This window comes from Triturus cristatus, chromosome 1_2, assembly GCF_964204655.1.
Source record: "Triturus cristatus chromosome 1_2, aTriCri1.1, whole genome shotgun sequence".
In the NCBI taxonomy this organism is placed as follows: Eukaryota; Metazoa; Chordata; class Amphibia; order Caudata; family Salamandridae; genus Triturus; species Triturus cristatus.
Window position 1 is genome coordinate 1,116,265,785 of NC_140580.1, and position 26,036 is coordinate 1,116,291,820.

A 26,036-nucleotide genomic window follows, 5' to 3' on the forward strand; every position below is an offset into this window, starting at 1 on the left:
TCTGCAGCTCATATGCCTCGAACATGCTATTATGATGGCCATATGAAAGTCAAAGAACCTTTTGCTGTTGGAGAATGGGTCAGAATTCAAAAGCCTGGCATTGTACATAAAGGTGAAATTAAATTTAGTAAACCTATTAAGATTGTCCAAGTCAATCGCAATTCTGTGGTCACCCAAGACAGTAAAGTATGGAATGCCAAATGTGTTAATGGTATCTTAGTTTCTCCTTAAGGGAGAAATTTGTTGCTATGCAATTCTTCCTTTACCCATCTTTCCCTTTAAATCTCGGTGTACTTTTAATCCCTGCACCTGCCAGTTAGTCATAGTCGCAATTAGAATTGGGATCACTTGTGGTTCTCTTGCATCACTATGCTCGGAGACATGGATTTAGCAGTACTGTGCCTCTTACTAAAGTCCTGTTTTCCTTATTTTGGACTTTGTGATTTATTTCTATTGGAATTTTACAATAGTGCCCCCAGGGAAGGCAACCAGTAGCCTATGAGCTACTAGGTTCCCTCCCTCCGGATGCCCACCCATAGCATTAAATTTGATTTAACCATTAAATCTGTCTTAATGGCAGTATTCTTTTGAAACTTGTGGTACCAACTTGAGTAGTTCCATTCAGTAGTTAGCCAGGCTGAGATGTCAGCCTAGTGTACTTGTCAATGGGGTTAGCATTTCCACAGTAAGGATGACAATATGGGGGGGGGGGGTCGTACATGTTCCACTTCAACATGGAGCACCCTGCATTAGGACTCCAATAGACCTACAATAGGGGCGACTCATTAAACATATTCAAGACCCATGGGACCCAAAAATAATGGCCCCGGACAGAGTAAAGGAGCAAGGTTCATGGATGCTGCTGAACTGTTCAAGAGCTGGCCCACTGAATGGAAGATAGACCACTTCCTCTTGAGAAGGACAGAATGTAGGGGATTTTTTCAATAAGCCCTTACCACAAAGAACTGGTCCTACTGCCACTTCAGCAATGCGAGTGGCCACACCTCATTTATTCTGCCACACAAGAAGCACCTTGGTGCAGACATTACAGCAGCATGATGTGTGATGGTCTCCAGGTACTGGTGGGGTGGCAAGGGTAAACAGGTCAGAACAGACGAAGAGCCAGGACTAAAACTCAGATACCGCTGTGTTACTATCCTTCCTTGCAACAGGGACCAGTGCACCTCTACCAGTGTGGCTTTGGGTCTCAAGAGTAACAAGCAAAAGATAGAAAAATTCAAGCAGAGGCATGCATTCACTTACATTCCGAGGAGCAGAGCAGGCGAGGGCCCACATTTAAGGACAGACCGACAACTTTGAAGTAGCGACCATCATTGGTGAAGCCGGTTCAATGACAATAGGGCAAAGGGGTGAGTGGCCACCACACTAGGGGTACCCTTACCTCAGAGGGGAGAAACCGACCACTTTCAACAATCAAGTTGATCAAAAAGAAGTACTCCTGAAATGATAATGTCCCAACCCCATTCTAGGTTCTGCCCCAACCCTTGACAGTAGGGGCTCAGAACAAAGAAACCTTAAGTGGTGGGGGTGAATCTAAATTCAATACAATTAAATCATGCACTTCAGTCTTCCTCTTTAAGGAGACACCAAGGCTCCTGCCTGGATTGTTCTGTGACCACAGACTGGCACAGTCCATGCCATGGGATGATGCAGTAGGGTACCTCAAAAGTAGCATCAGTCTAGGACAAAAGGGCTGAATGGCACAGTGCCATAAGAAGTGAAAGCCACACTGCTTCTTGAAAGGACTGCTCAGAGATTTGATCCATCAGTCTAGGAGACTGAAGTATTAAGGACTAACCAGCTCCATGTCAATCAACTGCAATTCAGAGGCCCGAGACCTTGTGGTAGTTGAAAGGCTTCGGTAAGACTTCCCTTACCAGAGTTAGTTCCATTTTTCATGCTCAGCGGTTTAGCTAACGGGCTGATGTGACTATCAGCTACTGCCAGTCTTAGTGTGAGGCATGAAGAGCTTGGGCTCCTACCTTTTCTTTCAAGATTCAAAGGAGTGGGGGGAAAAAAGCACCACTGAAGAGAAAGCTTCACATCTGCATGCAAGACAAGTGAACTGCTTCGAAGATTCCAGATTCAGTCTCACACCTGGTGTTCTATGGGTAAAGAATCTCCAGGCAGAAGCAGCCATCAAAACATGCCATCTACTACATAACTGGCACAAACTTTAGAGAAAAGCTCATTACATTCATACCACTAGTTTAAGGTTCCAGTTGCACAGACTGTACTCTGCACCATGTCACTCCACTATATTTAGAAAGCCTTTTTTTTTTTTTTTTAGAAGTCTGCTGGTTTAGTTGGGTGATGCATAAAACTCTTGCCAGCAGTTAGCCACACCTATTTTATGCAACAAAATGAAATAGCAGATAAGAGTAAGCCCAGAGCGTAGAGGATAAAAGGCTTGCCTATACAGTAAAGCTTGAACAACTAAGGCCGCAAGTAAGGAGTCGTTTGAGAGCACCATATCTTTTATTCACAGAAGCCATCTTCCAGTGACCAACAAAATGCATTTCAGCTTTGTGGTTTGTTTCCAAGTCTTTAAACCAGCCGCACGTAGTATCCTTCAAGGGAAAGTCCTGTTCATGTCCACAAAGGACCATCCGGCACAGCAGTCTGCAGCATTACTGTCATGGCCTTCTCAAAGCGGTTTTGTAGCTGGAGCGGGTTGTTTCGTCTGCAAGAAAAAGCACTCCGTTAATTGTCAAAGGTAGTTAGCTCAAAAAAGATAACAGACTGGATCTGGAGCAGGACAAACCCACCTATTAGTCATTTCTGATAATGAGACTGGGGCGGGAAGTCCAAGAGATGTGACTTACATGGATCCTCCAAGGTTTGCCTACCCAGAATCTCCCGCAAGTCTTGAATTTAGCTAAAGAGAAACCATAGTCCCCACCCCCTTGCATTTGTGGAATCACCGGGCTGACAATTCTTACCACCCAGCTGATAACAATGGTACCTCACTTGTGTCAGTGAGTGGGGGGGGGGGGGGGGGGGTCTGAAAGACTGGCCAGTTTAGGGGTGAGGCCTTTGCATGCTTATTCTGGGCAGCCCCCCCACCCCCCACATATATACAAAACCTAATCCTGGCACTGTATAGCCTAGTTGAGTAAAAAAAAAATACCCAAATGTGTGATTGGTGCTGTAGTGAAAATCTCCTCAATGACCAATATTACCCCTTTGTAATGGAAAACCCTCTGCTGACACCATTAAAGACTTCCAGAAATAGTACAGGTAAGCACTAAAACTGCTTACAAGCAACACGTTTTACTGTACTGCTGAACAAAAAAATAAGGACAGCTATAACGAAGTTGCAATCGGGTGTACGCTTTTTAAAGGTTACAAATGTGCACACAAAGAGTTTCACAAATGTTTAACTCTGACAAGTCCTATTGAAGCGTATGACAAAATTACATAGCAGCTCCAGTATACGGACACCCAAGCATTGGTGGTGTAAAGACTGGACTATGGATATGCGGTCCTCTCAGGAATAGCAAAATCACATTTGGCTCCTCTCAAAACTCAATGCAGCAGCCAGAATGGTCACTGGAATCAAGAAATTCGCTTATTTCTCCTGCATTCAGACCTTAAGTGGCTCCCAGTCGAAATGCGGGTTAGCTTCAGGACAGCCTGCCTCACACAAAGCCCTGCACACCGGCAAACCTGAATATTTGGCGGTCAAACTAAAAAAAAAATGCCGGTTAGGCCAGAAACCTCAGAAGCTCAAACTCCCTCCTAACTCATCCCGATGAACACTTGAAAACAAACTGCAACGCAATCCTTCGCCAGGAGCGCACCTAAAATCTGAACTCCATTTCCCCCACATCAGAACTATTCCCTCTTTTGTAAAATTCAAAAGCCAACTCAAAACCTTATTGCTAAACCACTCCCTAGGGAACAGATAGGAGCAGTAAGAGCAGGAAAGCAGACACCTTGCACTGCTTCGACTCCTGGTGTCCAAGACTTCGAAACAGATACATCCCCACAACCTGCACTGCTAATAGTTTGTGACTCTGCAATGTATGTTGTAAAGCACTCGATAACCTCAGGTCAGCGCTATATAAAACTTTATACTTGCAAAACTCCCATTAAGTGAACATCATGCATTCAATGTATTTTTGGGAAGCTTTTGTACACTAAAGTGAATTAGAACAATGGCAGTCTTTACTGAGTTGGGCCTTTGCAGAGTCCCATAAAATCTCTGGAATCCCACAAGCAGACGTTCAGCACATCATACTGATTTTTAGCGACATCAGCTTATTGCACGCTGTAAAACCAGCATTAATGCAGTACGCCAGAGGCCACTGCTAATTTGTACTCCAGCTTTCTCAAAGTGAACAGTGGACACCAGCCACAACTGCCTTAAGAAACTAGATGCAGGACACATCCTAGCACCCTCAATTATGATGCCAAGGAGCCATGTGCTAAGTAAAAAACGAGCATTGGCATAGCCAATGCTTGCCTTTGGGGCCCATGTGTTTAGCCAGAATTTTTGGCTATGATAGAGCATTGTGGCTGCTGTGCCTTACGCTGAAAAGTTTAATAAAAAGGGTCAAGCATTTGTTACCTTTATACAAACCAAGACGACATACAATTGAAATACCAGATTAAAAAAATTAACAAAATTGTGGTACTGAGTGGTATTGTGGACTATTTATGTTGCATGGAGTAGTGTAATTACGTGGTACGGAGTGGTATGTGGAGTGTATTTATATTGCAGAGTAGTGTAATTATGTGGCGTGTAATTAGGAGACAGTGGTATTAGGGGAAGCGTGTTCAGAGCTCAAAAGCCCTTACTTCATGCCTCAGACCAGCGCATGCGCGCTGGCTCAGGCGAGACCTAAAATCGCCATGCAGCAATTGGCAGAGTTCTTCCCAGAACTTTAGGCGGATCAGAGTTCCAACACCTGCTCCTATACAGGACATACTCCATCCACTCGGCAAGCATACATCAGCCTCGATCAATCCAAGCAGGTGAGTCCTTAAAGGATACAAACTCCAAATCTCACATCGCAGAAATCAAGTCACCAACACTCAACACATGGCTTGTTAAACAGACACCACTTACCAGCTCAAGACTGCAGCGTCCCCCGGATGCGTCCTGTAATAGAAAACAGGCGTCAGGTCGGAGCTAGATTAATGCATGGAGCCAGCATGCATGGCCCGAGCAGTCAGTGCGCTGCGAGTTGTCTTCACAGGAAGTCAGAAACTCTAGTCTGTGAGAGCTCATCATTTATGCTCGGGTGTGTACATGTAAGCCTGCCAGCCTGATAAGTCCGCACTTACCAATAAACACTAGAGTACAGGGGAACTGCCAATCTAAGCAAACGGATGAGAAACGGTCCTAAAACCACATTTGGGGATCTCAGTTCAATAAGCCTTCTTCCACCGTCACAGCAGGACTATAGAAACAATGGTTAACGGGGAGGTCAGACGTACCTTCTGGTCAGGGAGAGAAGCTGTACTCATGGTTGTGCCACAGGGCACGGCAATGCCCAGAATTAAGAGGGATCTGTAAAGGTAAACAGGGACACGTCAGACTTGCCTAAAGAAACAAAAACAGCAGCAGGGCACTAGGAGTGCGTCAGTGCGCTGCGAGGTAGCTTCATTAGCAATCAGAAACTCTAGTCTGTTAAAATCTCATCATGTACACTCCAAGGGCAAGGGTAACGCAACAGGTACAGTGTACATACCGTGTGCAACGCCTCAGCAGGCAGTGGTTGGTGCCATGTGGGACTGTGCCCTCCAGGAAGCGGTTTGTTCTGGAGCTTAAAAATGAAGAAAACCGAAGAGGTCAGGGGCGATTGAGAAACTGAAAAAGGACATTAATGCCTGCACTAAATCCTGCGAGAGCAAGCTGTCAACAGAAGCACCCAAAAACGCAATGGACCCATTAGGAGTCAACCATAGGGTCAGGAAGGAATATGCTACTTACCAGTATGCATCTGTTCTTGGCATGTAGAGCTGCAGAGTTGTACACTTAGCATAGGTCGCCATCTGGTGTTGGGCCCGGATGTTTGCAGTTTGTTTTTCTTCTTGGACCGTCTTTGGAAGTCACGAGTTTGGTGACTCCTCCTTCGGTCCGTACTGCGCATGGGCTTCGGCTCCATCCTCAGATTGTTTTTCGCCAACAGGGAAATGATGGAGCGTAGTAATAACAGTGAGAAACCCATGTGTGTTGTATCTAAATAAGATGGACTGGAACGGATACAGGTAGCCGGGGAGGCGGGTGGGCGTGTACAACTCTGCAGCTCTACATGCCAAGAACAGATGCATACTGGTAAGTAGCATATTCCGTTCGAGGCATATGAGCTGCAGATTGTACACTTAGCATAGATTATATAGCAGTACCCAACCTTAGCGGCGACCACCGGTATCCGTTGCAGCTGTTTGAAAGAGTGTTTTTAGTACAGCCTGGCCCACCCTAGCTTGCTGCTGGGAATGCACATCTACACAGTAGTGTTTTGTGAATGTGTGCGGTGTAGACCATGTGGCTGCCTTGCATATGTCATCTAAGGGTATATTCCCTAGAAAAGCCATAGAAGCCCCTAACTTTCTTGTAGAGTGGGCTTTAGGGGGAACAGATAATGTTCTCTTTGCCTTCTGATAGCAAATTTGTATGCATTTTACAATCCACCTAGCTATCCCTGATTTTGAGATGGGGTTGCCTTTATGTGGTGGAGAAAAGGAAACGAACAACTGTTTGGTCTTCCTGAAGGGTTGCGTTCTTTGTATGTAATATAGCAACGCTCTTTTCACATCTAGTGTGTGTAAGGCCCTTTCCGCAACAGATTGGGGTTGCGAAAAGAAGACAGGTAATTCCACTGATTGATTGAGGTGGAAGGGGGTAATGACTTTGGGCAGGAACTTCGGATTAGTTCGAAGTATGACCTTGCTGTGATGCATTTGTATGTAAGGTTACTGTATGGTGAACGCTTGTATTTCACCAACCCTTCTAAGGGAAGTGATAGCTACAAGGAAAGCTGTTTTCCAGGTGAGAAATTGTAGCTCACATTTGTGCATTGGTTCGAAGGGCGGACCCATTAGTCGTGTAAGGACCAAATTTAGATTCCATACAGGGGAGGGTGGTGCCCTGGGAGGAATTACTCGTTTGAGGCCTTCCATGAAGGCTTTAATAGCGGGCACTCTGAAGAGTGACAAATGCTGTCTGTTTTGTAGATAGGCAGCGATCGCTGCTAGGTGTAGGCGTATGGATGAATACGCCAGGTTACACCTGTGAAGATGGAGCAGATAGCATATGATGTGTTGTATGGATGCATCTAGAGGGTTGATTGTATTGTTACGGCAGTACATTACAAATCTTTTCCACTTTGCGGCATAGCATGCTCTAGTGGTAGGACGTCTGGCTTCCATGATGATGTTCATGCAATCAGGGGGAAGGTTAAGGTACCCGAATTCTAAGATTTCAGGAGCCAGATCGCCAGGTTGAGCTGAGCTGGGTCCGGGTGCCTGATTTCTCCATGGTTCTGGGTTAGGAGGCATGGGGAAAGGTGCAGTTTTTGATGTGGTACCACTGATAGTTGTAGTAGCGTGGTGTACCACGGCTGTCTGGCCCACGTCGGAGCTACCAGAATGAGTGTGAGGGAGTGCTGTTGTAGTTTCCTGACCACTAATGGAATTAGTGGGAGAGGTGGAAAGGCGTATGCAAATCTGCCTGACCAGTTCATCCATATCGCATTGCCCTTGGACAATGGGTGTGGGTATCTGGCGGCGAAGCTTGGGCATTTTTTGTTTTCGTGGGTGGCGAAGAGGTCTATTTGAGGATGCCCCCACTGTCGGAAGAATGGGTGAAGAACTTGTGGATGCAGTTCCCATTCGTGTAGTTGTTGAGTCTGTCTGCTGAGCAGATCTGCTATGGTGTTTTGTACGCCTGGAACATGTTGTGCCAGGAGAAAAATGTTTTGGGGAATTGCCCATCTCCATATGCTCTGGGCTAAGCGGGAGAGCTGGGGAGAGTGTGTCCCCCCCTGTTTCTGTATATAATACATCGCAGTCATGTTGTCTGTGCGAATGAGGACTGCTTTGCCTGAAATCTGCTTTTGGAAAGATTTTAGGGCTAGAAAGATCGCCAAAAGCTCCAGATGGTTGATGTGGAGCGTTTTTTGCTGTGGCGTCCATAGACCTTGCATTGTGAGGTGTAAGAGGTGCGCTCCCCAGCCGGAGAGCGATGCGTCCGCTGTTAGAGTCACTTGGGGAACCGGGTCCAGGAACGGCCGTCCCTTGGAAAGGTTTGTGGTGTTCCACCACTGCAGAGAGTGATGTGTGCGGCCGTCCACCAACACCAGATCCGTCAGCTGACCCTGGGCCTGGTTCCACTGTTGTGCTAGGCACTCCTGAAGTGGACGCATGTGGAGTCTTGCATGGGCACTATGAAGATGCAAGACGCCATCATCCCTATGAGCTTCATAAACACTCTTGCTGGTAGAGAGTGTTGAGGAAGGAATATTTTGCGTAAGGCTAGAATGCTTGTGATTCTGGCTGAGTTTGGATAGGCAATACCTTTTGAGGTGTCTATGGTGGCCCCGAGATATTGCTTTGTGTGAGATGGTATGAGGTGGGACTTTTGGTAGTTCACCGTGAAGCCTAGCTGATGAAGCAGTTGGATGGTGCTGTTTGTATGTTGCACGCATTGGTGGTAGGACGCGGCTTTTATGAGCCAGTCGTCTAAGTAAGGGAAGACGTGAACATGTTGACGTCTGAGGTGTGCTGCTACTACTGCTAGGCATTTGGTAAACACCCGTGGTGCAGTGGTGACCCCGAAGGGGAGAACCTTGAATTGGTAATGTTGCCCGTCCACCACGAACCTGAGGTATTTTCTGTGAGAGGGGTGTATTGGAATGTGAAAGTACGCGTCTTTCAGATCCAGTGTTGTGAGAAAGTCTCCCTGGCAGAGGAGTGGGAGGACTTGTTGTAAGGTGACCATGTGAAAGTGGTCTGAATGTATGTAGGCATTTAGAGGCCGGAGATCCAGAATGGGTCTGAGGGTCTCGTCTTTCTTTGGGATTAAGAAATATAGGGAGTAGACCCCTAGATTTCGTTGATTGTCGGGTACCTGCTCTATGGCGTGTTTCTGGAGGAGCGAGAGTACCTCTTGTTTGAGCAGTGTGGAATGCTCTTGGGACATTGGACGGTGCCTTGGTGGGATATTGGGTGGGGTAGATGTTAGCTCGAGGCAGTACCCTGACCGAATGATTTGGGTCACCCATTTGTCCGATGTTATGGACTCCCATACGTGGATAAAATCTTGTAGTCTGCCCCCGACCGGAGTGGAATGGTCTGGGGGGAGCGAAGGGGAGTCATTGTGCGGGTGGGGTGGCAGAACGGGTATTGTTGGTTTTGCCCCTGCCCTTATTGTTGTTGCCTCTGTAACCACCTCTTTGGTTGCCCTTTGAAAAGGTATTTTGAGGAGGGGATTTGTAGGAGGTAGAGGCATTATCGGTGGAGGAGCCTCTACCTGTGCCACGAAAGGACGAGCGTCGAAAGGAACGCTTAGAGGCTTGGGTCTGGAGCGCTCCCATAGACTTCGCTGTGTCTGTATCTTTCTTCATTTTTTCGAGCGCTTCGTCTACCTTTGGGCCAAAGAGTGTTTGCTGGTCAAAGGTGTGATTAAGTATTGATGTCTGGACCTCAGGCTTGAACCCTGATATCCTGAGCCAGGCATGGCGTCGAAGCAGGACACTGGTGTTTATGGCTCTAGAAGCAGTGTCTGCTGCATCGAGGGCACACTTAATGGAGGTGTTTGTGATTAGTTTGCCCTCCTGTATCAGGTCATGAGCTTGGCGTTTGTATTTCTCTGGAAGGTGCTGCATAAGAGCCTCTAATTCATCATAGTGTGCTCTATCATATCGCGCAAGCAGTGCTTGTGTATTTGCAATGCGCCACATGTTTGCAGCCTGGTAGGCGGTGCGTTTACCAGACGCGTCCAGAAGTTTAGATTCCTTGTCTGGTGGTGGGGCATCTCCTGAAGATTGGGAGTTAGCCCTCTTTCTAGCTGTGGAGACAACTAGGGAATCTAGAGGAGCAGGGCCCTTGATGTATGCAGGGTCTGTGGGTGCCGCCTTGTACTTCTTCTCTATTCTAGGGTTTAGTACTCTGGCTCTGACAGGGTCTTTGAATACCTCTGTAGCGTGCTTGGTGACACCCTTAAGCATGGGTAAAATAGCAGTGGAACGATCTTGTAAATCAAATGTATCCAGTAGGAAGTCTTCTTCCACTGGTTCCGTGTGCATGTCCACCCCATGGTAGTGTGCTGCTCTCTGCACTAAATGGTGAAACCCTAAAGAGTCCTCTGGAGGAGACGGCCTTGATGGGTATAGGTCGTCTTGAGGTACATTGGGTACATCAGGGTTATTATAATCCTCCCATGGATCTGGGGTCCCTGGTGGAGTGGGATCCATTGGGGCGTCCCCTGGGTCATTGTCCGGGTCCCCGTCATCCGGGTCTGGGGATGGGGCCGGATCGTAGTGAGGTAAAGGTGGAGGGGGTGGTGGTGGGAGGGGGGGTGGCAGTGGGGAGGGTACTCTAAGGGGAGAAGTAGCTGAGTCCCTCTTTTTGGGTGGAGGAGGAGGAGCCGGAGCCTCAAGGCGACGCTTCTTAGTAATCACAGTCAAAAGGCCAGTCTTTGGATCTCTGGACAAAGTCTTTTGTAAAGGGTCTGGTGTAAACAGAGCCAATGGCGCCGAGTCGTCTGTCGGCACCGGCGATTTCGATGTTCTGTGTACGCCCTGCTTTTTGGAGGTCTCCGTGTGTTTCGGCGTCGAATGCTGTTTCGGCGCCGGAGCGTCGGTGCCGACCGATTTCTGTTTGTGTTTGGTCGGCGCCGAGTGTCCAGGCTTCGGCACCGGTGGTTTCGGAGTCGAGCTGGATTTTGCAGGCTTCGGTGCCGAGTGGTGTTTATCGGCACCGGGCGTCGGCTGGCTCGATCCCGAGCTGCCGTGAGACTTTGAGTGCTTCGACACCGGGCCCGAAGGTGGGGTGATCGAGGCTTTGGTTTTGGTTTTGCCCAGGCCGGCAGGCGAGGGAGTAACCGGAGTCTCTTTGGTTTTCGGTGCGGGGCTGGGAGGGGGCATTGTACTCACGGCCCGCTGTCCTGGTGTTACGTCCTCCAGGTCGGAGTCGTCGGCCTCGGAAGCGCTGACGATGTCTTCTCCCAGTTCGGTGTGTGTCTGCCCCGAAGCTTCGGCGTCGTCTCCGAAGATGTCCGGTGGAACTGTCGAGGATGAGTGCGCCATGGTGCGTCGAGCCTTTCGATCCCGGATCGTTTTCTTCGATCGAAAAGACTTGCAGGCGGGGCAGTCTCGAGCCTCGTGTTCCGGAGAGAGGCAAAGGTTACACACCTGATGGAGGTCGGTGTGGGGAAATTTAGACCCACATTTTGGGCACTTTTTAAACGGAGTCCTTTCCATCGGCCGGGACCGGAGTCGCGGAGGGCCCGAAGGCCGGTGTCGATGTACGGGATGGAAAAAGTGCCGCTTCGAGAGATGAAGATGATGAAGGAACTCGAAGAATCGAGGATTTTCCGTCGAGGCTGGAACCGTAGAAGTTCGAAGCCGGAGTACGAAGGATCACATCCGAGCCCGATGGCGGAAAAAAACAATCTGAGGATGGAGCCGAAGCCCATGCGCAGTACGGACCGAAGGAGGAGTCACCAAACTCGTGACTTCCAAAGACGGTCCAAGAAGAAAAACAAACTGCAAACATCCGGGCCCAACACCAGATGGCGACCTATGCTAAGTGTACAATCTGCAGCTCATATGCCTCGAACTTAACATTCAGTGCTCTGGTTAAGGTTCACTAGATATTCACCGGGCGAGCTCTAGACTTGGTTCCCTTTCGCGCACCTCGGAGCATGTGCAGGCCACTAAACCTAGATCATGCTGTAAAAGTGGTCTTCTCCCTGGAGGCGCTAGTCCAGAACTTTTGCCAATGGACCTAGTTAGTACTATGGGCAGTGGAGTCTCCCAAGAGATGCTTATCTAGAGCTTCTACAGACCTGGTGTGTGTTATGACCGCAGTCTTGTTACCCAGGGGCACTAGTCTAGATCTGCTCTGGAGTTAGTATGTTGACAGTGGAGTCTACTAGAGGAGCTGGTATCGAAATGTTGAATTGCTGCCGTAGTTTGCAAACCAGACCTTAACTGAATATTAAAGCGGTTGGTCAGTCAGCTGGAGCTACAAAGGAGGCCTGCTCAGCGCATACAATGTAATCACTATGCATCAGGTGAAACACGGACTATGCTGAATGCTCATCACGGCAAGCCCCCCCCCCCCCCCCCCCAACCAAAAGTCCAGCTTATATGGGCCTTCTGTGAAAGACTGATCTGAAGGGCAGTCGGTTGTAGACTCACCTGCCACTGACGCGGTATCCACCACAGCTTAAGAAGGTCACATGGGGCTATGCGAGGAGGGAACGGTATCAGTCGCCTTCAGGCCTGTAAGGGGAGGAGAAACGGAGTTGTATCACTTGTGCTTTAGACGAGGAACGTCACTGGGGAGGACAGTCTGCTCAGAAAATGCTTTATCATCAAGAGTCAATAACACGGAAAATCATCACCGCAGGCCACGCAAGTATCAAAGCAACAGGACATCCACGCAAGTCAGGCATTGCTGGGTAGGTAGTTACCTTAAATGTCATGAAGCCATCTGCAGGTACATCCGGTCTGCGCAGGTCTCCTGGAAGGAAGCAAGCAACATTTCAAAGAACTGTTCCATCAAAAGATAAGGAAGCAAGCAACATTTCAAAGAACTGTTCCATCAAAAGATACAATAGTGTAGCGTGTCCTCCAGGTCCAATTTGTACGGAGGGCTTTCCTAGTGAGATCGGAATTAGGGCCCAAGTTAGTGCTGTACAGTGGTCTCCGATCGAGGCGCTAAACTAGAAAGTCTGGCAATAGACAATGCCATGGACAGCGGAGTCTCCTCCCCGGAGGAGGTAGTCTAGAGTAGGGGTTCCCAAAATGTAAGGCTCCCGAGGACCCCCACTGAGTCTGGAACCTGCCCCCCCCCCCTCAACCCAATTACATTTTAAACATTAAAACAATTTGCAAAAAAAAAGTACCCAAATACTAATTACCACTGACTATATGGAATATTTTTTAAACAAAACCCCTAAAGTTTGGAAAGATTGGTGCCACATCTCGATTATGTAACAGTTGGTTTTACTTCATGATACGAGATTTCTACCATGACTGGGGTGCAACACAAAGCAGCTCTAGCGAGTGATCTGACCAATAGACAGGGAGCTCGAGGCCCCCCTCCCCCCAAAAAGGGGGGTATTCTACAACACTCATATTGTGTTTGCTTTTAAAGAATAGTAATTGACTGGGTTGTGCACCAGGAAAGGACAATCTGTTGACGCTTTTAGGATTTCTTCACCATCACTCCTTAACAGGGACTCTAAGTCTTTCCATAGACCCATTCAAGTGTAATTTGATTTATAGCATACCTCATACCAGTGTAGTGTCAGCACTTCACATAGAGATGGTTAGCATTGATTCAACTAAGTTTATTTCGACCTAAACGAACTGTTTTAGTAGCATCAAGATAAGGAGACTAAGGAAAAACATGACCCAACTAGTATCATACAGCTCTGATGGCAGCTCATAGCTCACTGTGCTAGATTAGGATTGTAATCAAACTGCACAGTAACAAAAAAAAGTGAACCGTAACCCACCGAGCTATGCATATAAAACACTTTAAATGCAGGTTACATATATTTTGCAGCAGGCATATTAACCATCTGCGCTCCCCTAGATGATCAAAGCGGTTATTGGATAAAACTCACTGGAACTATCGTCACACTTATAGTTGGCCAAAAACTGCCGATAATACAAGGAACTGTGCAGGGCATTAAAACGGCTGTCCTCCTAGAGATGCGCCAAGGACCCCAGGGCCAGCCGTTTTCAAGCCACTGGTCTAGCGCTTCTAAAGACCTAGATCTATGGACAGTAATCTCCTAGAGGCACTAATCTAGAGCTTATCTGAGCTGTTGCTAGGAATGTTCGCAAACCGAACCAACTGACCCACATTAAAGCGGTTGGTCAGTCAGCGGGAGCTACGAAGGAGGCCTGCTCAGCGCATACAATGTAATCACTATGCATCAGGTGAAACACGGACTATGCTGAAAGCTCATCACGGCAAAGCCCCCTCCAGCACAAAAACACACATTAATGGACCTTCTGGGAAGACAAATCTTACTTCCAAGGACAGTCCCGAGTTGTAGACTCACCTGCCACTGACCAGAGCCACCAGTTGAAGAACCTCACTGGGGGTTATGGCAAGGAGGGAAGGGATCAGCCGCCTTCAGCCCTGTAAGGGGAAGAGAGAGCGTTGCATCACTTGTGCTTCAGGCGAGGAACGTCACTGGGAGAACAGTCTGCTCAGAAAATGCTTTGTTATCAAGAATCAACAACACGGAAAATCAGCTCATCACTGCAGGCCACGCAAGTAGCAAGGCAACAGGACAACCATAAACGTCAGGCATCACTGGGTAGAGTTACCTTCAATGTCATGAAGCCAACCGCAGGCACATCAGATCTGCTCAGCTTTCCTGGGGGAAGAAACACAACTTCAAAAGAAAGCTCCATTTAAGGGTACAATAGTGCAGAGTGTAATAAGAGTGGCATGACAAACTAAGCAGACCCTTGCTAGTACTGTCCAGTGGTTTCCCTAGAAGCGCTAGTCGGACAGTGGAGTTTCCTCCCATAGGTACAAGCCTAGAGCTACTTTGGAACGCTGCCACAATAAAGTGGTTGGTCAGGCATCTGGAGCCCGAAAGGTGCTCTGTTCATTGCATACTATGTTGTGAGAAATACATTTAAACACAAAATTTGACTTGCACACTGTATTAGGAAGTCACCTTAGAATGCCTTCTAAGCCTGTGTAGAAACGTAGCACAGAAAAAAGACATGTAGAAAAATGCATCTGCTTTAAATATGGAAGACTCGCTTTTAGAAGGCAAACTATTATGCATTCTTTTAGCAAAGTTAATCACACATAGGGACAAGTACTTGGTTCAAGTGTGTAGAAAAAATTAGTAGGAAGAAAAAGTGCAGTAGGCTATGAACGTGCTTCTGTAACAAGCCCCAAGCCATTTTTCTTCTGACCCTAACACAGTTAAATGACATCTAGTATTTAGCTTAACACTAGGGTGTGATACCTTCATTGAACGTAGCTATTGCTTAGGTAAGAATATCCTCAATAGAACTCTTCCATGCTACTACGTTTGCAACACTGAAATAACTATTGGGAATTGAATGCAGCAGCTCACGCCACCATCGGATTAGCAGTTACGATTGACTGATCCCATTATAAACAGTACACATTTTTTTATATAAAATAGTGTTGAAAGCTAGAGGGAATTCTTAGCATCATCCGTCACTGTACTCCCCCGGTCCTTGTTGCTGGAAGCTTTTGTTCCGACTCTTCTGGAGCAAGCAATGCTACTGCAACTATCAGAAGTCACCATCGCAGATTTATTTTACTGATTGCTACTGCAGTGGTGGAACTCGGCTGAGTTTCCAGAACCTCTTATGTGGAGTTCCTGACTTTAGGAGCGCCGAAAATCTTTCCCTTTCGTAGATACCTCCTCATGGGTTCTTTAAGTTGTATTAGCTAGTTAGCGACAAATCTTTAGGGAACACTTTCATTTATGCCGTCACTAATCAAGCTTTTATTTGACTTTTCTGTTATCTGGACTAACGGAAATAAAGATGACAAAAACCATGCTAATCCTTTAAAGATTAATAAAGGTGTTGGAAACTTCTACAGCTTCAGCACGGACTGAAAATATAGAACCAGACTGTTGCAAATGGAGCTAGGGCAGCAGTACAGGTCAGTGGCAAAAGTCCAGCCGACCTGGTAATCGCCATCGGGATTTCGAGGGGCTAAACCTCAACTTGGTGTTTGGTTTAAGACTTTGTTACTAATCCTTGGGAGCCAATGTAATCACCATGTATTGGGTGAAACACAGGCCTACTTAATCAGGGACTATCACACCTGTAGACTCACCTGCCACTGACCAGACCTCCACCACAGCGTCGTCACTTCCGATTATGGCAAGGAAATGGATCAGTCGCCGTCAGGCCTGTAAGGGGAGGAGAAACAGCGTGTATCACTTGTGCTTTAGATGAGGAACGTCACTGGGGAGGACAGTCTGCTCAGAAAATGCTTTATCATCAAGAGTCAATAACACGGAAAATCATCACCGCAGGCCACGCAAGTATCAAAGCAACAGGACATCCACGCAAGTCAGGCATTGCTGGGTAGGTAGTTACCTTAAATGTCATGCAGCCAACTGCAGGTACATCCGGTCTGCGCAGTTCTCCTGCGGGGGAAGAAACATTTTAAAAGGGTGCCCCGTTGAAGGATACAAAAGTGTAGTGTGTAATCGAGCGCCACAAAGACAGATTATAAGCGATGCACTCCACTAGCACCTGCGCATGAAAAGGTAGGCCCAACCTGGACACAAGTATACAAAACCAGCACTGGCAAAGCAAATGGGTCTCGTTTTCGGGACTTTAAAGGGTGGAGTAGACCGAACCATCTTCGGGGGACCATAGCAAGTAATAAATATGCAGACGCAACACTGGTTCGATTCTTCCATTTTTTCTACACTTATGGAGCAGTAAACGTTGCCGTGGTGAAGACCACGGCACAAGAAATTGCCCAGCATTTTAAAGAAGCTTGCTGTCAAGGAGGGTCCATCTTAGTAAAGACGCCCACTTCAGACCTCGGCTACAAGCGCCCTGCTACCCTTTTGAGGATGGTACCTTACCAGGAGGTAAAGTACTGTGAACTGAAGAGCTGGTGCTCAGTGCATATGTTGTTATCAGGTGGTCAGGAACACGGACTATGCAAGATGCTCATCACAGCACAGCTTCTAGCACAGCCATCACAGGACTGAGGCCACTGAGAAAGATGGCCAACACCACACGTAGGCGTCCGAAGGGCCAGCTCAGTTACATGCACAAAAGATGGGACTGTTGCAAGTTCGCATTACCAAATGGAGGGGTTCCTACATTGTCTTCACCTATTTCAAGTCTTTAAACCACTGAAGAACCATCACACCGACACTCCAAAACATAACTATGCCCTGAAGTACAAAGTTTAAATGCTTTCAGTTATCCATCTCTAGAGAAACCTACCATAGGATTTGAAGAAGTCTTGGGTCAACATGGCGTTAAACCTAATAGTGTTCTTCAGGTCAACATCTGCCAGCACAACTGTCCGATACTGCAATAGCAAATCCATAGAAAAGGATAAAAAAGCGCCCATACGGATCTTAGCAGACTTTCTATTTGTAGCACAGGTTATCCAGTATTGTGCTAACTCAGACGTACGTGTGAGTTGAGCTGAAACTAAACGCAGCCAATTAGGACTTATTGGAAGCGACTGTCTTTTGCTCAATCGGTTGAGTCTCCTCCCAGGGGCGTGGCCCTCTGATGTTCTGCCACTCAGAAAAACTGGAGTCTTTCAGTTTGTCGTACTCGGATTCTATAGAAACACTCTTCTTTCTCACTTTATCTTCCAGCGCCGGGTCAAGCTTCCCTCGCAGCTTCTGGGCATCGTATCTTATCTGAGTGAACTCCCGAAGACCAAAGGAGCCACCGACGATGAGGAGGAACATAGGAAGGCCATATCGAAGCGTCTTATTCTTTTGAAGTGCGCGCCGCAACCCAGCAAACATGTCTGCAGCGAATTAGGCGTCCAGGGAGACGAGACTTAGTAAGTCAAATTGTGATCTCTGGTCCGCAACCTATATAAAAAGAGTTAAGAAAACACATTTTAAAAGCAACACCACAACTAAAACGGTATTACTACAAGATTCATCTGGAGTGCATCAGTGCGCTGCGAGGTAGCTTCATAGGAAAATCAGAAACTCTAGTCTGTTGCTGTCATCATACACACTCCAACAAAAACTGGTACAGAGTGCAGAAATGTACATACCATGAGCAAAGGGAAGTTGCGTCTGGAAGGCCACAGTCCTTGTAAAGCACTACCTGCAACAGAAAACAGGGGCTGGTTAAGTCAAGCACAGCAAGGACTGATCTGGGTTAACAAGATCGGAGCATTAACCATTTAATAAATTGAAGGCAGCTGTACTCCGACAAGCATGGCAGAGTACCACTAAAAGGATCTAATGCAGCCTGCCTTTTCATAGAGCATTCTACCCACAATAGCATTAATATTCCAATAGAATGTCATTGTCCCTTGACCCCCCACCCCCAAGGCCCGTGCGTGCAGTTCATGCATTTTAATGACAGCTAGAGCCTGGCTAGCAAGCCAGGATCCAGCCCACAGCTTTTTGTGCAACTGGCGGAATTCTTGCAATTTATGTCAAAGCTAACAGTGTCACCGAAGAGATTGGCTGTGCCTGGCAAGGCTTCGAGTCATGCCGTGCAGCACTCGAGAGACACGTGGGCGACGAGCAAGGGTGCCGAACAGAGCTTAATTTGCATTAAATAACCTGCTAGGGTCTTCCTAAGAAGATACTGCAAAGACAGACCATGGTTTGCTGGAACAACAGACAAGTAAACGAGGGAGAATACCCCCCCCCCCAAAAAGACATCGGGGCAGCAGTGTAGTGTGGGGAGGCGAAGGCAAATTAGATTAAGGACCGGCAAAGGCTGTGATGGAGCAGGATTTCACAAAGCGAAACTTGCTCGGAGCAACACCTCTAATGCGTACTAACAGCAAGTAGAAAATCATGCACCTTACACACGGGAAAAAGCTTTGCACAAACCGACACCAATGTGAAATATATAGAGGACTAAAACCTATAATTCAGTGAGCTTGCAAGGTAAGAAAAATACATGTTTAGGCCACATGCGCAATTCATAGCTGCATGTTGCTTCAGAATATGAATGCTGCTTTCCCGCTTACAGCTTATGCTGGGATTAGTACATGGGAGGGGGTACTCAGTAAAAATTACTTCGTCATAATTAATAAACGTTAGTTATTGTTTCTTGCATATTTGCTGCAACTTCGGTCGCAAGCTATCCCTTCTCTTAGACTGTTTCCATACAGGTTCATTTCACTTAAATTCATGAAGTAAGTTTGATGCGTCATTACCAATAACTCTTAAATTGGTTTATCGACCAAGTAGAAGGAAAGTTGATGTACAGGTTATAAAGAAAAACAAAGAGGAGTAGAGAGGTACCACTCAGCGAGTGGGGGAGGTGGATACTTCCTCCCAGTCAGTTATACATAAACAAAAAGGATCCACCCACAAGTACAAGAGATCACCCAATTACTCAATGTGTATCCCACGATCGTGGAAAATACACATTAGTTGTTTAAATACCCCTCACACCAAAAGGGCCCTTGGTGTCATGCTTCATCATAGGGGTCTTCCTGCTCCTCTACGGGACAGGGCGTGCTACGACCTACGTTTGCGCGGGAGCACTGTTGTTGGTGAGACAGCTATGTGTGATGCGGGGGTGTGAGAGGAAGGGTCAGGAGTGAATAAGGAGGGAATTAAAAAATACCTGGCTCTCCGGTCTAGGAAAATTTATTCTGCCGGTCGAGCTGGTATTGTTAAAAGGTGGGGTAAGGAGGGTGTAAGCCTCAATGAGCTATATCTCCTAGTGGTGTTGACATGTTTCGAAGCTTCCCCATGCTTCGTCAGGACCTTAAGGATCCCTTCCTGTCACTGTGTTGTGTCAAGTAACAAAGATTGTGAGAGAAAAAAAAGAATGTAAAAGGAAGTAAATAGCCTCCACGATATCAATGCCTTAATAGGTCTTACATAGTCCTATTAACCTAGAGGGAAATAAAAGGCGTATTAATTACATATGAAGTAGTTCAATCCATTGTGTGATTACGGTGATCTGTAAAAAAAGGTGAAGAGTACTGGTCTCTTGACGCTATCCGTAACGTTATCACGTGATCAGTGATGAAAGTACTGTGTGACAGATGGACATACAACATTAAACATAACACACACATAACAAAAAGCACACACTCTAATAAAAAAGGGGGGGGGGGGGGGGGGGAACTAGTTCAATGTATATCCATGCCAGAATCAAATTCCCCACAAAAGTATGGACATACTTGCTCACAGGAGATAAGTAACCTCATGAGCTCGTGAACGAGTGGTGGGCGTGCCAAGTGGGCTACCTGCATGAAGAGGGGGAACAGGAGAGGCAAAAGTAGGCAAACGACCAAAATACTAGCGTTGTCAAAATGTTACCTCATTCTCACTGAAGCGCCATACTTGCGACTCCAGGGATCAGTGTCCCGCCAAATCAACCACCCCGGTCGGCTCCGTCGATAGAACTGAATCGGACGGTGCGCGTTATAAATAGCTACATCAATTAGTGTAATTGCGCCTAGGTGGTAAACGCCCAATGCGCGCTGATCCTGCAAACGGAGACCCGGAATCGGAAGTAGACCGTCCGGGTCATTCGACCAATTGCCTGAACCAGGACCGAAGGGGGAAGGACCCCATGGGAAGGACCTGGGTGTCTTGATCCACTGCCTGTCTAAAATACCTGATCGGATTTAAACGGAGTAGATGTTGCAGTTATCTGCCCATCGAGGCTACCTGATGAAATAAAAATAAGGAGTAGGTGCTCTAGTTGACTAGGACTTGTGATCGGAATGGTCACCCGGAATATCCAAATAAGCCTGGGATTATAGGAGATGGATCTCAGGGACATAGGTGTCCAAGCCAATGCCTGCATAAATATCAGACTGATCGAGAACAGACGGTGGATTAAAGGAATGGCAGGTGTAGTGGCCCAATCGGTTTCAAGAGAGCGTGGTACTAGTGGGCAAGGGGTGTATGAACTAGTACTCAGTCTAAGTGCATGGAGGGATTGGTACAACTCCATACACGAAAGGTAGGGGTCACATTAGTGATGGACTGAATAGCATGACGTCAATAGGGAGAACCTGACAGAGTGCCAAGAAATGTACAGTGATACAAAAATGATTCCAAGACTAAAAACATTGAACCTACATTCCTAACAATAGGAGGTGGCAAAAAAAAAAACACATTGGAGACGAGGTACCTGATAGGGACAGTTTTAGAATAATCGCCCCCAGACAGATGAAAACTACAGTGAGGTTGTAGAGCCTTAGATAGGAAGCCATTCAGTCTGTAGTTGGAATTCTTAAAGATGGAACTGGTTCCATGGTATATCGTCATTTAAACCATGGATGCGAGTACCCAAGCGAAAAACCCAACGCTGCTCTTTTTCCAGAAGGCCATGTTCGCTGCCCATTTGTTCAATCACTTTATAGATCATTAACGCCATGTCCACTAGAAATATAGTGGTTGGACATTTTGGTAGTACTACGCCCGCATCTGACATTACTGCGGTGTTCACCAATGCGTGTCTTGATGGGTCTCGTGGTCATACCCACATAATCACCTGCCCGTGTGGTCTGGAGTAAGTAAACAACGTTTTTACTGTTGCAATTAGTAAAGTTCCTCTGGTCCCATTTCTCGCCATTGCGGAATTGAATAGGTCTGCTTCTCTTAGTGAGTGGGCAAGTACTACAGTTGCCACAGGGATGATGACCCTGTACTGGAGGTAGCAGACCTTCAATTCTGGGCTGGGATGTATTCTTGGGTCTGGTGTGGACAAGCATGTCGTTCAGGTTGCGACCCCTCTTATGTGCAAACATGGGTTTCGTGATGTTCAAGCCACAGCTGTTGAGGAGACGCCAGTGTTTATTCACTATCTTAGTGATCCTGTTGGAGTGTGTTAAAGGTGGTCACACAGATGGGCCTTTCAGTCTGAGTGACCACTTTGTCTTCCAAGAGAGCCTTCCTGTTATTCCTTGCTCTCGAGGGCTTTATCAATGATCGGCTCAGGATAGTTGCGCTCAGTTTCAAGCGTAGTTCGGATGCTTGTTTCTTGAACTCTTTGACCTCCGTGCAGTTTCTCCGAAGACAGAGGAATTTGAGCATAGGGTAGATTTATCCTAAGATGACGGGGATGAAAACTGTCAAACAAGAGTAAACAGTTCTTGGCTGTTGCTTTAAAGTGCGTGGTGGTTTTCAATATGCCCTGCTCCGGGTAGATTTTGAGATCCAAGAACACCAGATTGTGAGCTGACACAGTATGTCTGAATTTCAAGAACAAGTTCTGTTGATTGAGCCACTACATAAAAGCATCAGTTGAGTTTATATCACCTTCCCACACAACCAAAACATCGTCTATGTATCTTTTCCAGACTTTGATGTGAGGGAGGAAGGGATTCATTGTGTGTAAGATCCTACTTGTCTCGAGATGGTGTACATAAAGACCCGCTAGACTAGGAGCGAAGGTACTCCCCATGCTGGTACCGTGTAGTTGCTCATAGATGTCATCACCATACATAAAGAAATTACGGGTAAGTGCTAATGACACATTCCATCACCAGATTGCGTGGTGTATGGTATTCCCACGGGGCAGAAAAAAGTACCTCCTCAATAATGAGTAATGTTTCATCATGGGGCAGGCTGGTGTACAGGCTTTCCACATCAAGTCCTACGAGTAAATTCCTAGTAGGGTCAAACTCAATATCCTGTAGTATTTGCAGGACATTCTTGGTATCGCGAAGGTAGGTGCTAGTACCTTGAACCAGTGGTCGAAGGAACGCGTCCGCGAACCTGGACAGTGGTTCCAAAATAGAATTTACGCCAGACGATTGGTCTACGGGGGGGGGGGGGGGGGGGGGGGGGGGGAGGGGGGAAGAGTTCAGATTTTTATGGATCTTAGGTATCGTGTAGAAGTACGGGATCCTGGGGTTGGTATTGACCAGGAACTCCGCCTCCTTCTTAGTAATCCAATCATTTGCCAGGGCTTCCTCCACCATCATGTCAATTCTGATTGATTCGGTAGGATCTATCTGTAGAACGCCATAGTTCCTGCGATCGTCTAGTAGTTTCCTACATTCAATGTCATAATTGACTGTAGTTTGTAACACAATTGCTCCCCCCTTGTCCGCTGGTTTGATGATAATATCATGGTTCATGGGATAGTTCACGAATGGCCTCCTTTTCTTCCCTCGTGGTGTTATGAAAAATTTTACTGTTCACTGTTGGAATCTCCTGTATCTCCAGCCGACCTGGTAATCGCCATCGGGATTTCGAGGGGCTAAGCCTCAACTTGGTGTTTGGTTTAAGACTTTGTTACCAATCCTTGGGAGCCAACAATGTAATCACCATGTATTGGGTGAAACACAGGCCTACTTAATCAGGGACTGTCACACCTGTAAACTCACCTGCCACTGACCAGACATCCACCACAGCTTAAGAGCGTCACTTCCGATTATGGCAAGGAAATGATCAGTCGCCGTCAGGCCTGTAAGGGGAGGAGAAACAGCGTTGTATCACTTGTGCTTTAGATGAGGAACGTCACTGGGGAGGACAGTCTGCTCAGAAAATGCTTTATCATCAAGAGTCAATAACACGGAAAATCATCACCGCAGGCCACGCAAGTATCAAAGCAACAGGACATCCACGCAAGTCAGGCATTGCTGGGTAGGTAGTTACCTTAAATGTCATGAAGCCAACTGCAGGTACATCCGGTCTGCGCAGTACTCCTGCGGGGGAAGAAACATTTTAAAAGGGTGCCCCATTGAAGGATACAAAAGTGTAGTGTGTAATCGAGCGCCACAAAAACAGATTATAAGCGATGCACTCCACTACCACCTCCGCATGAAAAGGTAGGCCCAACCTGGACACAAGTATACAAAACCAGCACTGGCAAAGCAAATGGGTCTCGTTTTCGGGACTTTAAAGGGTGGAGTAGACCGAACCATCTTCGGGGGACCATAGCAAGTAATAAATATGCAGACGCAACACTGGTTCGATTCTTCTATTTTTTCTACACTTATGGAGCAGTAAACGTTGCCGTGGTGAAGACCACGGCACAAGAAATTGCCCAGCATTTTAAAGAAGCTTGCTGTCAAGGAGGGTCCATCTTAGTAAAGACGCCCACTTCAGACCTCGGCTACAAGCGCCCTGCTACCCTTTTGAGGATGGTACCTTACCAGGAGGTAAAGTACTGTGAACTGAAGAGCTGGTGCTCAGTGCATATGTTGTTATCAGGTGGTCAGGAACACGGACTATGCAAGATGCTCATCACAGCACAGCTTCTAGCACAGCCATCACAGGACTGAGGCCACTGAGAAAGATGGCCAACACCACACGTAGGCGTCCGAAGGGCCAGCTCAGTTACATGCACAAAAGATGGGACTGTTGCAAGTTCGCATTACCAAATGGAGGGGTTCCTACATTGTCTTCACCTATTTCAAGTCTTTAAACCACTGAAGAACCATCACACCGACACTCCAAAACATAACTATGCCCTGAAGTACAAAGTTTAAATGCTTTCAGTTATCCATCTCTAGAGAAACCTACCATAGGATTTGAAGAAGTCTTGGGTCAACATGGCGTTAAACCTAATAGTGTTCTTCAGGTCAACATCTGCCAGCACAACTGTCCGATACTGCAATAGCAAATCCATAGAAAAGGATAAAAAAGCGCCCATACGGATCTTAGCAGACTTTCTATTTGTAGCACAGGTTATCCAGTATTGTGCTAACTCAGACGTACGTGTGAGTTGAGCTGAAACTAAACGCAGCCAATTAGGACTTATTGGAAGCGACTGTCTTTTGCTCAATCGGTTGAGTCTCCTCCCAGGGGCGTGGCCCTCTGATGTTCTGCCACTCAGAAAAACTGGAGTCTTTCAGTTTGTCGTACTCGGATTCTATAGAAACACTCTTCTTTCTCACTTTATCTTCCAGCGCCGGGTCAAGCTTCCCTCGCAGCTTCTGGGCATCGTATCTTATCTGAGTGAACTCCCGAAGACCAAAGGAGCCACCGACGATGAGGAGGAACATAGGAAGGCCATATCGAAGCGTCTTATTCTTTTGAAGTGCGCGCCGCAACCCAGCAAACATGTCTGCAGCGAATTAGGCGTCCAGGGAGACGAGACTTAGTAAGTCAAATTGTGATCTCTGGTCCGCAACCTATATAAGAAGAGTTAAGAAAACACATTTTAAAAGCAACACCACAACTAAAACTGGTATTACTACAAGATTCATCTGGAGTGCATCAGTGCGCTGCGAGGTAGCTTCATAGGAAAATCAGAAACTCTAGTCTGTTGCTGTCATCATAAACACTCCAACAAAAACTGGTACAGAGTGCAGAAATGTACATACCATGAGCAAAGGGAAGTTGCGTCTGGAAGGCCACAATCCTTGTAAAGCACTACCTGCAACAGAAAACAGGGGCTGGTTAAGTCAAGCACAGCAAGGACTGATCTGGGTTAACAAGATCGGAGCATTAACCATTTAATAAATTGATGGCAGCTGTACTCCGACAAGCATGGCAGAGTACCACTAAAAGGATCTAATGCAGCCTGCCTTTTCATAGAGCATTCTACCCACAATAGCATTAATATTCCAATAGAATGTCATTGTCCCTTGACCCCCCACCCCCAAGGCCCGTGCGTGCAGTTCATGCATTTTAACGACAGCTAGAGCCTGGCTAGTTAGAAAGGATCCAGCCCACAGCTTTTTGTGCAACTGGCGGAATTCTTGCAATTTATGTCAAAGCTAACAGTGTCACCGAAGAGATTGGCTGTGCCTGGCAAGGCTTCGAGTCATGCCGTGCAGCACTCGATAGACACGTGGGCGACGAGCAAGGGTGCCGAATAGAGCTTAATTTGCATTAAATAACCTGCTAGGGTCTTCCTAAGAAGATACTGCAAAGACAGACCATGGTTTGCTGGAACAACAGACAAGTAAACGAGGGAGAATACCCCCCCCCCAAAAAGACATCGGGGCAGCAGTGTAGTGTGGGGAGGCAAAGGCAAATTAGATTAAGAACCGGCAAAGGCTGTGATGGAGCAGGATTTCACAAAGCGAAACTTGCTCGGAGCAACACCTCTAATGCGTACTAACAGCAAGTAGAAAATCATGCACCTTACACACGGGAAAAAGCTTTGCACAAACCGACACCAATGTGAAATATATAGAGGACTAAA

The 26,036-nt window shown here is 46.9% G+C and overlaps 3 protein-coding genes across 3 annotated transcripts in view; 1 reads left to right on the forward strand and 2 right to left on the reverse strand.

Annotated features, from left to right (window-relative positions):
* The window catches only part of WDR38 (WD repeat domain 38), a 149,294-nt gene that overhangs the window by 43,403 nt on the left and 79,855 nt on the right, over positions 1-26,036 (forward strand). The window lies entirely within an intron of this gene.
* Positions 2,481-17,734, reverse strand: LOC146868789 (cytochrome c oxidase assembly protein COX16 homolog, mitochondrial-like). The gene is made up of 11 exons (XM_085613767.1): positions 17,193-17,734; positions 16,323-16,372; positions 16,057-16,132; positions 14,547-14,596; positions 14,276-14,355; positions 12,671-12,720; positions 12,396-12,479; positions 5,721-5,795; positions 5,467-5,539; positions 5,096-5,128; positions 2,481-2,704 (listed from the first exon to the last, which is right to left on the reverse strand). The coding sequence occupies exon 1, from the start codon at positions 17,732-17,734 to the stop codon at positions 17,420-17,422; it is 315 nt and encodes a 104-aa protein (XP_085469893.1). The 3' UTR covers positions 2,481-2,704; positions 5,096-5,128; positions 5,467-5,539; positions 5,721-5,795; positions 12,396-12,479; positions 12,671-12,720; positions 14,276-14,355; positions 14,547-14,596; positions 16,057-16,132; positions 16,323-16,372; positions 17,193-17,419.
* LOC146868788 (cytochrome c oxidase assembly protein COX16 homolog, mitochondrial-like) lies at positions 2,481-24,948 on the reverse strand. The gene is made up of 15 exons (XM_085613766.1): positions 24,407-24,948; positions 23,537-23,586; positions 23,266-23,345; positions 17,995-18,047; positions 17,193-17,803; positions 16,323-16,372; positions 16,057-16,132; positions 14,547-14,596; positions 14,276-14,355; positions 12,671-12,720; positions 12,396-12,479; positions 5,721-5,795; positions 5,467-5,539; positions 5,096-5,128; positions 2,481-2,704 (listed from the first exon to the last, which is right to left on the reverse strand). The coding sequence occupies exon 1, from the start codon at positions 24,946-24,948 to the stop codon at positions 24,634-24,636; it is 315 nt and encodes a 104-aa protein (XP_085469892.1). The 3' UTR covers positions 2,481-2,704; positions 5,096-5,128; positions 5,467-5,539; positions 5,721-5,795; positions 12,396-12,479; positions 12,671-12,720; positions 14,276-14,355; positions 14,547-14,596; positions 16,057-16,132; positions 16,323-16,372; positions 17,193-17,803; positions 17,995-18,047; positions 23,266-23,345; positions 23,537-23,586; positions 24,407-24,633.

What these genes read in the sequence shown, in the direction of transcription:
- LOC146868789 (XM_085613767.1), bottom strand. Translation starts at nt 17,734, where the DNA reads ATGTTTGCTGGGTTGCGGCGCGCACTTCAAAAGAATAAGACGCTTCGA.
- LOC146868788 (XM_085613766.1), bottom strand. Translation starts at nt 24,948, where the DNA reads ATGTTTGCTGGGTTGCGGCGCGCACTTCAAAAGAATAAGACGCTTCGA.